The sequence below is a fragment of the Mesoplodon mirus genome (genome assembly GCF_964341445.2).
Source record: "Mesoplodon mirus genome assembly, chromosome: 4".
Taxonomy (NCBI): domain Eukaryota; kingdom Metazoa; phylum Chordata; class Mammalia; order Artiodactyla; family Ziphiidae; genus Mesoplodon; species Mesoplodon mirus.
The window spans coordinates 36656555-36669020 of NC_138979.1; the positions used below are offsets into that span (position 1 = coordinate 36656555).

Sequence of the window (12466 nt, forward strand, 5' to 3'; positions counted from 1 at the left end):
ATCTGAGTGACTATTTCTCAATTCTCCCAAGGATGGTTCATAACATAACCATTCCAGATGCATAAGAGAAAAGTCAATTCATCATATACAATGGATGCCTCAGTTTTGGCAAAATTTCTCTGCAAAGGGCCAGATAGTAAATATTTTAGGCTTTTTGGGCCATACAGACTCTGTCACAACTACTCAATTCTGCCATTGTAGCACGAGAGCAGCCACAGACAATACATAAATGAATGGGCCTGACTGTGTTCCCCTTTGCCTATCCCTGCCTCAGGGCACTGAAGCTTAATTTTCTCATGGAGCTCAGGTTGAGAAAGGCTGAAGTCCAACGACAGATGCAGACTAGCTCTGGGGTTGGGAAGTTGCTCAGGGATGGAAAAGCAGCCCTAGGGACCAGCCAGTCTCTCTCATGGACCACGTAGCTCGTAACACTCTCTCTCTCGCTCTCTCTCTCTCTGTGTTAACACTTCTGCTTCTCCTAGGGTCCACTGCACTCCTCCAGCTTCTATTTGCCTACCATCTCCAGAGGGAGCCAAACCTAAAGGGCACTGGCTACCTGGCTCTACCGGAAGAGCCCTCTCAACAGGTCGCTGAAGGGCTTGCTGACCAGGTGCCAGGCCCTGGTCCAAACATGGTCTCCCTGCCTAGAAAATAGCCAAGCTCACCCTCCTGGAGAAGGAGCCATGGGAAGGGCTGTTTCAGCTCGGGAGGGTGACTGGCATGGCAGACCCTCACACAACAGACAAGGCCAGGTCACTTTTCTAACCTGTTGGCTAATACTCACCCTAGCACTAATCTTAAACAGGGAATGAAAGACATGGACTCACAAATGGTATTTCCATGACTTCTTAGGACACTGTAGTTGTTCTTACATTTATACTTCTATCATATCACGAAGATTTAGAGGGAGAAAAGGCAATTTAAGTATGCAGCCAGCCATTTCAAACCAGCTCTCATCTTTTTACAAGAAAAACAGAGATCTGAGTGGTATAATAGCAAGTACGCAACCAGGTAGATGATCTCAGTTAAGTAGATTTGGATACAGAGATGAGGGGCACTGGGCTAAGGACAAAGTAGAAGACCATGTTTCCTGGAGACAAGCAGGTCCCTGCAAAGGAGGTCTAACACGGTATGAAAAGGCAGAGGTGTATTCTTAACTTTCTCTGGTCCATAAGAAGGAAGAACTGGCTAGGAAATAGAAATGTCAGGAACCGGGTTGCAAAATAACACCCTTTACTTTAGAATTCATGAAAACTAAGAAAGAAATGACATGGCGTCATCAAAATATACACCCGGACATTCGGAAGGAAGATTTCAAGAAGTCAGAAAAAAAGATGGGGCGTGAGGGACTTCCCTGGCAGTCCAGTGGCTAAGACTTTGCCTTCCAATGCAGGGGGTGTGGGTTCGATCCCTGGCCAGGGAGCTAAGATCCCACATGCCTCCTGGGCAAAAAATCAAAACATAAAACAGAAACAATATTGTAACAAATTCAATAAAGACTTAAAAAAAAACTGGTCCACATCAAAAAAAAATCTTAAAAAAAGAAAAAAAAAAGAAAGATGGGGCGTGAGTCTACAGCATGAGATTCTGAAAGGCTGCACAAGCATACTGGGAAGCTCGCAGAACCATGCTACCTGGTGAAACATTTGCATTTGATTTGGTTATGCACAACAGAAAACTCCAGAGAAAGTGGCTTAAACAAGACTTGTCTCCCACATGCAAGGTGTGCAGAGGTGAGCAGTCCAAGCTGCAATGGCACTCTGCAGCATCAGGAACTGGGCTCCTTCTGTCTTATGTTTCTCTATTATTGTCTGTACATGGTTTCTTCCTCATGGTCCAAGACAGATGCTGAGCTCTAGCCATAACATCCACATTCCAGACAGCAGGAAGAACGGCATGCATATTCCCTTCAAGGACACTTTTCAGAAGATGCACATGACACTTCCATTGGTCAGCTGCAAGAAAAGCTAGGGAATGCGGTATATTTTCTAGGTGGTCGTATTCCCACCTAAACACTAGATATTCTGCTATTAAGAAAAGAGTAGAAATGGATATTGGGGGGCAACTACGAGTCTCCAGATACACTAGGAAACTACAAGTAATGCTGATGATGGTCTTGATACAAAACTGGAAAAAAGGCCACATGCTGGAGGCTTACTGTATGAACACAGCAAAGCTCTTCAATGACTTAAATTTTACAAAACCACAACTCCATTACTTGTACTATGCCACTGTTCCCTCTTGCCACGTGGAATGAGTTTCACATTGAAAAGAATGGAATCTACGATAGTAAAAAGGATGTTCAGACCAAGGTAAATCCAGAGATTGTTATGAAAGCACCCAGCACTCTGAGTTCAATCTTGCTTCTGCATTCAACACAGACTTTTTTTTTTTAAACATCTTTATTGGAGTATAATTGCTTTACAATGTTGTGTTTCTGCTTTATAAAAAAGTGAATCAGCTCTACATATACATATATCCCCCATCCCCTCCCTCTTGCATCTCCCTCCCACCCTCCCTATCCCACCCCTCTAGGTGGTCACAAAGCACTGAGCTGATCTCCCTGTTCTATGCGGCTGCTTCCCACTAGCTATCTATTTTACACTTGGTAGTGTATATATGTCCATGCCACTCTCTCACTTCGTCCCAGCTTACCCTTCCCCCTCCCCGTGTCCTCAAGTCCATTCTCTACACCTGCGTCTTTATTCCTGTCCTGCCCCTAGGTTCATCGGAACCATTTTTTTTTTTTAGATTCCATAAATATGTGTTAGCATATTTGTTTTGTTTGTGCATATAGGTATTTGTTTTTCTCTGACTTACTTCCCTCTGTATGACAGACTCTAGGTCCATCCACCTCACTACAAATAATTCAATTTCATTTCTTTTTATGGCTGAGTAATATTCCATTGTATATACATGCCACATCTTCTTTATCCATTCATATCTGTCAATGGACACTTACGTTGCTTCCATGTCCTGGTGATGGTAAACAGTGCTGCAGTGAACACTGTGGTACATGACTCTTTTTGAATTATGGTTTTCTCAGGGTATGTGCCCAGTAGTGGGATTGCTGGGTCACGTGGTAGTTCTATTTTTAGTTTTTTAAGGAACCTCCATACTGTTCTCCATAGTGGCTGTACCAATTCACATTCCCACCAACAGTGCAAGAGGGTTCCCTTTTCTCCACACCCTCTCCAGCATTTATTGTTCATAGATTTTTTGATGATGGCCATTCTGACTGGTGTGAGGTGATACCTCATTGTAGTTTTGATTTGCATTCCTCTAATGATTAGTGATGTTGAGCATCCTTTCACGTCAACACAGACTTAATTCTGTTAACGTATGTTGGGTTTCTACGCAGTGCTTTACTTCCTCCACCTCCCTTTATAAAAATCTTCCCTTTCATTACAGAGCCCTGGGCTTCCCTGGTGGTGCAGTGGTTGAGAGTCCGCCTGCCGATGCAGGGAATACGGGTTCGTGCCCCGGTCCGGGAAGATCCCACGTGCTGCGGAGCGGCTGTGCCCGTGAGCCATGGCCGCTGAGCCTGCGCGTCCGGAGCCTGTGCTCTGCAACGGGAGAGGCCACAACAGTGAGAGGCCCACGTACCGCAAAAAAACAAAACAAAACCCAAAAAACATCATTACAGAGCCCTGCTCCTGTTGCACAGAGGACTAGCTCTTCATTTCTTCTGAGTACACTAAGCATATGTCTTCTAAAAGGTTCTTCAGTTTCTCATAGAAAACAATTTTCATTGTCTTCAGGCTGTTCTTTCCCCTTCCATAATTTGGCAGCTTTTTGGTCCCTTTCTTTATCCTTGAACGGGAGCAACATCAACCCAGGCAGAGTGTCTGCAGCAGAGATGGTCAAAGGAGTCTCCCTTGCACCCCTCTGCTGGACCCTTGGGGTTAGCAGCCGTCCTCCTCTGAGGTCTGGACCTGCAGATCAGGTCAACAGGTGCAAGTTCGTGCTCAGAGAGCGCTGCAGGCAGGCATGCATGGCTCTGCTGCACAGAGGGGACTCCTGGCTTGCTGTCTGCCATTCTCTGGCTAAACCTGACAACCGATGCAGTTTGCTGTTCTGAAACTGCAATGTGTGAAGGAATGTTCCCAGGCTCCTTACGCCTCTGCCCCTTCTTACATGGTAGGAAAAACCACGTCTTTGTCCATCTCCCTCTGCTCCCTGTCTTGGGTTTCCTAGTGGATGTAGAAAGTAAATCACAGAAGTGATGGTGCCCGGCTCTGGTCAGTGCAACTCCAGCATCCCAGGCTCAGCAGGACACAGTGGGAGTAAAGCAAAGCCTCTTCCCACTTCCTTCCTGCAGGGCCACTGGAATTTCAGCTTCAGAGGCTGAAGTATGCAGAGGACATTCCAGGAACAGGCTTATTTATTGGTCCCCATAGCACAAGAGATACAGTGAGAATCTCTGTCCTTTTCTGTCTCCCAACTTCCGACATATCTGTCATCTTATCTTTGGTTCGTTCATTGCTGTGGTCAGTCTTTGTCTCTACAGGAAGTTGGGAGGAGGCCCTGACCTCAGCCTCACAGCTGGCTGACAGGCCTCCGCTCCTTCCATCTCCTTCTCCGCTCTCCAGGCGGCAGCCACAGTGCTCTCTCTGGCAGTGCATTCTGGACACTCTCCTGCGTAGAATACGTAGACTACGCCAGGGTCTCAACTGCCTACAGGGCAGACTCCAAAGCCTTTGGCTCAGCACACAAGGCCCTCCAGAGCAGGCTTGTCTGCTGCTCCAGCCTCACCCTGAGCCAGGGCCCGTACCTGCTGGATCCAGCAGCCACCTGACACCAGGCAGAGGAGCCCTGGAAACCCTGCCCAGTCCTATACATGCTGCTTCCTCCACCCAGAATGTTTTCTCCACCGTCCTTCCTTTCAGAACTCCCGCTTATCCTTTGGGACTCAACTCAAACACCCCCTTGTGAAGCCCTCCTAGACACAGGCACCCGCAGCATACCTCCTCTGTGGGCATCTATGAGCTGTGCTGAAATCGCTCGCTTGCCCCCGTCAACAAAAGCATTTGTTCCTCAGAGGCAAGAACCATGTCTTATTCACCTATGTAGCTCTGGTAACAAGCACAGTGTCCTGAACCAAGAAGACCTGCCAAGTAGGGTTCCCTCAACTGGTGAGTTTGAAAATATCGCAGACACAGAATATCTAACCCCTAGGAAGGCATCTGGTAAGGAGTGTAAGGAGTTCCATGTGTCCCCAGTAGAGAGATACAGCTGAATGCTAATCATTCAGACAAATCAGCAACTGATGAAAAACCCTTCACAGGGGGTGTTGATCAGGTATCCCCAAAGGAAGCAGAAGGGACAGACAGGGCTCTGCCAGGGCTAAGGTCTCTTAGCGAGCAGTGTAAGTGGAGAGAGAGGGCGAGCAGCCTCACGAGGGACAGCCTGGAAAGATTCCTTGAAGGAACAGTCCACAGTGGGCAGGCACCCTTAAAAGGGATGATCTTAAGGGAGATAAACCAGGTAAGGGCCAGAACTGAGATGAAACTGACTAGGAAAGTAAATCAGGGCTCACTCTTGCCTCTAGAAAACTCACTCCAAATGCCACAAGGACTCCCCCCACCCCTTGTCCTCCAAATCCTCAGCCAACAAGACAAAAGTGATGTGGTAGAACACAGCTAGTGAGAAAGACTTCAGATTCTTGGCCAGGGCTGTGACACAGCTGTCAGGAAAGGAGCGTGACCGGGGGTGCCTTTGTAGAGGTCTGTTCTCTGGCTAACACAGGGGGGTGACGGCTCTGCTTACTCTATGCTCATCTACCCAAACCCGTGAGCTTTTCGGTTCGGGAGCCACGCCTACAAGAGATCTTGACTGGAAGAAGGTACTCAGAGGAGGCCTCCTTGATGGGGCTGGAATATGAAACCACACTCTGTGAGGAGCCGCTGACAGCAGTGAGGATGTGCTCCAACCAGAAAAGACCACTCCTGTCCTCAAATGTTGGAAATCTGGGGCCAAATATGGACAGAGCTGGACTCAACATGGAGGAGAACTTATGAAACTCAGAACTCTCCCTTGGGAAACCCTAACCCCCATCAGAGGCTGGATGGAGGGTGGTGGGGACTTGGTAGAAGACATGTACTCATGACAGTCTAAGCTTCTCTAAAACCACACGTTAAGCAACCTAGGTCACTTTCTCTGTTTTAAAACTGTATAAGTTGTAAATTTATAAATTTGTTGAATGAGTTACCCTATTTGTTTAGAATATTCCCAAAATGTGTAACAACAGTACTTTCTCCTCCTTCAAAAAGTGGAGCATAATTGTATGTTATGTGTATTTTACCACAATACAAAAAAGCAGGCCATAACTACCACAACTTAGTTTTTCTTTTATAACACAGGATGGTCTAGCAGAGCCATCTTTATGAGTATGAATGTCATCGTCCAGCACATACCTGTGGCCAGGTTTGGACCTGGACAAGACTGTGAAGGAAGCCAAGGTGTCCTCAGCACCTCACCCCCCTTCACCTTTTCTGTCTGGGCTCTTTGGCTCTCCTTAGATATTTCTCCTGCCTAGCAGCAGTCTACCAAGACTAAAAGCACCACATAACTAAGGTATTTTCTTCCCTTCCTCTGAGTGCTATCCATCAAATGCTAGAGAGAGAAAGGATCTTGGAAACCAAGTGTTCCAAATTTACAGCTGAGAAAACACATCCTCAGAGAAGACAGAGAGTTACCCAAAGGCAGCTGGGCAAGGGAAGAGCCGAGCATAGGACCCAGGGTCAGAGCTCTCTCCACATCTCCACATCCCTCACGGGTGTGCTGTCAGATAACACGTCAAACAAATCTGGGCTACACTGACAATGGCTAACTGCCATCAACCAGACAGAAATAGGAAAGGAACACAGGCAGCATGGCAGGCAACACAGAGCAAGGCCAGAGGGAAGCTTTACTGGAGGCGGATCACACCTGGGTAAAAGCCACCTCATCTGACTACATGAAAGGTGAACTCTCAAGTACATGAAATCACCATGTACTTGTAAACAACCTTCTGATAGGATGTCATTTTCCTGTCAGCTCAGTTTTTAACCCCTGTTATATTTGGTTTTCAATCTTTTCTATCTCCTAAAAGTCAACATTTAAATGTCCTTAAAATTAATACATTATAAAATTTTATATTATATTAAAATTATGATTTGTCTTCCCCAAAATAAAAGTTTTCTTTTAAATAAAATTGATATTTCACTTTTGCCTTGCTTCCATCAGCAGCAAATGACTTTCTTTAGAAAGTACTTTTCTTAGATTTATGTCTGCTACCCAAATTCTCTCATGATATTGATATTCTGCAATTATGAGAAACAAGGCACATACACCTAACATTAGAAGACAATTTTCAAATTTTTATAACTGTAAAAACATCTAGAAAACTATAATAACTCTTGTTGCAGTACTATGCAGGTGACAGTTGTGGTTAATTACATACAGGATTTCATCTTAACCCTTAACGGTTCACATTCAGATTTTCTTACTGTTTTAAGCAAAGCAAAACAAAACAAAAGAGATAGAGATCCCTCCTAGAAATAATAATATTCTAATGTCTTGCTTATTTTACTTGCATGGAAGGCAACTTAAAAGACACTGAATTTAACCTCATGTATTTGGGGCTGCGTTTACTGTCACAAATGCCAGCGGGACTCTTGAGGCCTGAGTCTCAGGCTTACCTGCACAGCACCTCCCCGTCCAGCTGTTGGGGATTTCTGTGGTCAATGATGATGATGTCATGATGTCTGTCCAGGAAACAGGCAAGGGCCGTCTGAGCCTCCTTGATAACTGTACACTTAAACCCTGCTTTTTCACATGCCCTACAGAATCCATTACACTGCTTATCTTCTTTGGGAAACACTAAAAGTACCTGAATCAAAAAAGCATGAACACTTTTATAAAAAAAAAAAAAAAAGGTGTCGTTAGAATTGTCATTTCTTAACAAGCCACAGAAAACTCCCAAGTGTTTTCAAGGCAAGTACTCAGATGTGAGCATAACGATCTGTTGAGTAAATCCTTTTCCTACATGTAACTCTGGGACGTTATCACTCAGCTCCCTGAAATGAGTGTTATTCTATCTGTTCTTAGTCTGGAAGTCAGTGCATGGATCATATGCTTATTTCTTTTGCTAATAAGCCCACTGGAAGAACTCAACAAAGACTTGATTAAGTACTTTATCTTAAAATTGAATCAATTAAAAAACACAAATATTGGGCTTCCCTGGTGGCGCAGTGGTTGAGAGTCCTCCTGCCGATGCAAGGGACAGGGGTTCGTGCCCCGGTCCAGGAAGATCCCACATGCCATGGAGCGGCTGGGCCCGTGAGCCATGGCCGTTGAGCCTGCGCGTCCGGAGCCTGTGCTCCAAAACGGGAGAGGCCACAACAGTGAGAGGCCCACGTATAGCAAACAAACAAACAAACAAACAAACAAACAAAAAACCCACAAATATTTATTTTAGTTAACAGTAAGTTAACTAGGTAAGTCCTTAGATGGCAAACACCAATATTGCAGTCAAACTCCCAGAATACTTAATACTTTAAATAATACATTTAAATATTCTGACTCAAGACTTTATGTAATTCCTCCAAGTTAAAAAAAAATTACTTTGATTATAAGAGAGGAGACTTAAAGTAGACCACAACGTTACAATTCAAAAACTGCCTGCTTAGTGACACAAGAATAGCACCAGGTGCAAGACACAGCTGGCTGTCCTCGCGCCTGGCCTGGATGGGCGATGCCTGCGTCTGATGCCTTTCCCCTGCACCAAACCTGGGGCAGGAGTGCACTGCTCCATCCCTTCACACTCAGACTGACTAACAGGGGGCAACTGTGGTACGTGGTACAGTCAAGGTGGGACAGCCTAAGGGAAAGAGACTGCAAAGCTGACAGAAACCCCATTCCCCAAGACTCAGTCCCTCTAAACTTACCCAGGTGCACAAATATCACAAGTGCAAAGAGTTAAGAGAGCACATTTCTTCTGTGCTGTGCAGCATGTGGGATCTTACTTCCCTGACCCGGGATCAAACCCAGGCCCCCTGCGTTGGGAGCGTGGAGTCTTAACCACTGGACCACCAGGGAAGTCCCAAGAGCACATTTCTGCCAGTCCTTTTCACATTTTAAAAAATGTAACAGTGAGCATGCGTTTGTGTACAGGAAGCATCAAGTAACGCTGGAGCTAAATTTCAATTGGTTATTTTGTTTAATATTTTGGATTAGAAAATTTATATTTTCTCTCTGCTACAGCTGATTCAGTAACATAGAGTAGACCATGCTTTTACTCTCTATATTGGAAAATTTCAAACCTACAAAAAGTCATGAATGACAATAAATGCTAGAACACCATTCTTCTAGTTTCATCAATTGTTAACATTTTGCCACCTTTGCTTTCTCTCTCTCTCCACATACATACTACACAAGTACACGCACACACAATTATACATATTATTTTATTGCTGAAACTTTTAAAGTAGGTTGCAGACATTTCATCTCTAAATACCTCAATGTGTATTTCTAAGAAAAGTACATTCCCTAATATAACTGTAGTACTGCTATCAAGTTCAGGGAATTCAACATTGATCCAGTATTTTATCTAAAACAGAAGATTATTTTCAATGTATAACTTTAGACCCTCTCCCTCCCCGTCTTTAAAGAAAATCAAGGTGAAAAGTACAGCATGGTATATTTTTACCTGGAGCTGATCTGGATGAAATCTCATGGGGCCAAATTGTATATCAGCTACTGCTACCTGCAAGAAAAAGATCTGCTTAAAAATGAAAAGAAAAAAAAAAAAGATAAGCTTGCTTAAATTTTTCTCTCATCAGTGCCACAGATGAAAATGAAATTTCTACTCTAGAGAAAAATTACGTAAATACTTATTAGACACAGGGATCTCAGTTATCTCCTTATAAACCCCAGGAAAGGTGGAGAGCAGAGAAGGACACATAAAATGGGTCTGATCCCGGCTTTTCTTTTCCTAGCTGTGTGTGACTCTAAGTGAATTACCCAACCTTCGGCCTCAACTCCTCATGTGTTACAGAGATCAGGTGAGATTACAATATAAAGAGCCCCCAAAGATTAGACACCGAACAAACACTGGTTTCTTCCATGTCTACTCCCATCTTTCCCCTGATGGACAATGAAATCTTACATCTAAAATGGCACACAAAAAAAATGAAATCCAGCTATCAGAACCATGGGACCTCAAAGACTCCTTGTTGAGAAATGGTTAACACTTTCATTTTACAGACAAGCACAGTGCTTATCAATAAATGCTTATTGGGAAATTCCCTGGTGGTCCAGTGGTTAGGACTCTGTACTCTCACTGCAGGGGGCCTGGGTTTGATCCCTGTTCGGGGAACTAAGATCCCACAAGCCTTGTGGCGCAGCCAAAAAAAAAAAGCTTATCTATTTGAGAACTTAACACCAACACACAAAGATAAATACAGTGTCACAACCAAACCCCAACAAGTAATAGAATCATAGCACCAATGGAGGGCTCAGCATATACTGGGCACTGTGCTAAGGTCTGAACATACGTTATCTCGCTGAACCTTTGCAACATGCTGAGAGTTTACATTGGAAAGCTGAGGTTCCAAGTTCTTTGTTTAAGGCCACACAGCAGCAAGTGGCAGCTGGGATTCCACTGACCAGTCTGTTTAGTTCTATAAACTGTGCTGCAAACCCAGGGCCACTGGAAGGTTTGGGAAGTCTGTGCACTGAACAAAGGAGCACAAGAGAGGGAGAATGAAGAGCTAAAATCCAGCCCCAAGCCATGAACCCTGGGCCTTGGGTTGCTACCTGGAGGAAGAGACACATTTTGCAATTTTTCCAGAAACACTGTATATATGTGTTGAGGGGATCCCTACCCTACTCCAGGCCTCTGGGTGACGGTGTGATTTCATACCTAAAACACAGCAGCAGCAGAACTAGATCTATAAACCTTCCCACAAGATACTTCCTAACTGCCTGCTACCTCCCATCTCTCCCCTCAGGCAGTGATCTCTCCTACAGTAAACACAGGCAACAAAACCTGCTTAGTGATGGAGGAAGTCCATGTATATTTTTAACTGCTAGAAGCTGATGTCTACTAATTATGGGACACCGGCTCAGTTTCTGATTTGCTTTGTAGTAACTTCATCCCTCAGAAGGTGTAAGAATGAGGGTCGCTACTACTCTAGACCTGAGACTGAGGAGGGCTTTGCAGTAGGGTGGAAGGGTGAGCCCAGACATCCCACAGCACCGTCTATCCTCCAGAGCTGGGCAGTCACAGGCCGACCTCATCCAGAGGCACAGCTGGATGCCAAAGCCAGAATTTCTGATGGAATATGATCCAGGAGGTCCAAGAGAGTCTTAAAAGAGAGAGATGTGCTCTATCTACATAATCATACTCCCACAGTGCAGTGAGAAGGAAGGCAAGAGGCACCGAGAGAGATCAATCTGAACAATGACTTTGTTGGTTTTTATGAACAAAGTTTAAAGAAATGAATGAAGGAAAGAACAAGAAATGATACAGGCCTACTGCTTGGAGAAGACAGTGAAACTACTCAGGAAAAAGAAAGAGAAGGAAGAAAATGACAGGAAAAAGAAAAAGAAGGGAAATCATTTTGCTGATTTTCTACAGTGTTGGGGGAGGGTGGAGTTGCACAAAAGAAACCAGAAAACCCATCAACAGGAGGGCTGTGCCACTGCCCAGGATGAAGCGGTTGTTGGACAGCACTTGGGTCCTCTGTGTGAAACGGCGGCTGCAGCCTCTCACAGAGGATACTCATGAAATTTGCTATGAAGGATCAAGGAGACAAAAGATAAAGTCTGAACGGAGAGAAAGAAAATATTTATGAATATCGTAAAAACATATACTAGGTCACAAAGGAAACTTTAAAATATATTCCTTGTACAGCTTTTATTTCCAACCATAAGGCAATCAAACCAAAATTAAAAACATAAGTTAAGAAATGCCCCCTCCTTGGAAATTTTTAAACTCATACAGCTGCCGGATCAGAGAGGAAAATGCAAACTATGCCTACAGATTGCTTGGAAAATAATAAAAATGAGAATATCATGTAATAAAACCTACAGATACTAGTAAATTTTACTCAGAGGCAAAATTCACAGTCTTAGATCTTTCTGTCCTGAAACAAGAATTAAGTAAATATACTAAGCTTTCAAATCACTAAATTTGAGAAAGTCAACAGTACAAACTTAAGGAAACCAGGAGGAGAAAAATAAGCTAAAGGCTATAATAATTAATAAAACTTTAAAATGTTAACGACTAGCTTGATTTTAAAAAATACATACTATATAGTGTCGGTCACAAGCTGAGGGACAAGATACAAGAATGGACGGCTATATGCTAACACGTATATATGTAATCTAAAAAAAAAAAAGTGGTTCTGAAGAACCTAGGGGCAGGACAGGAATAAAGTCATAGATGTAGAGAATGGACTTGAGGACACAGGGAGGGGGA

The 12466-nt window shown here is 44.1% G+C and overlaps 1 protein-coding gene across 4 annotated transcripts in view; it reads right to left on the reverse strand.

Moving 5' to 3' along the window:
- PDE8A (phosphodiesterase 8A) overlaps positions 1–12466 on the reverse strand; it is a 145862-nt gene that overhangs the window by 65430 nt on the left and 67966 nt on the right. For all 4 annotated transcript variants that reach the window (XM_082618482.1, XM_082618485.1, XM_082618483.1 and 1 more), the window contains exons 2-3: positions 9692–9748; positions 7683–7873 (exon numbers count right to left, since the gene is read on the reverse strand). In XM_082618482.1, the coding sequence (XP_082474608.1) occupies positions 7683–7873; positions 9692–9748 (248 nt within the window). The remainder of the gene's footprint in view (positions 1–7682; positions 7874–9691; positions 9749–12466) is intronic.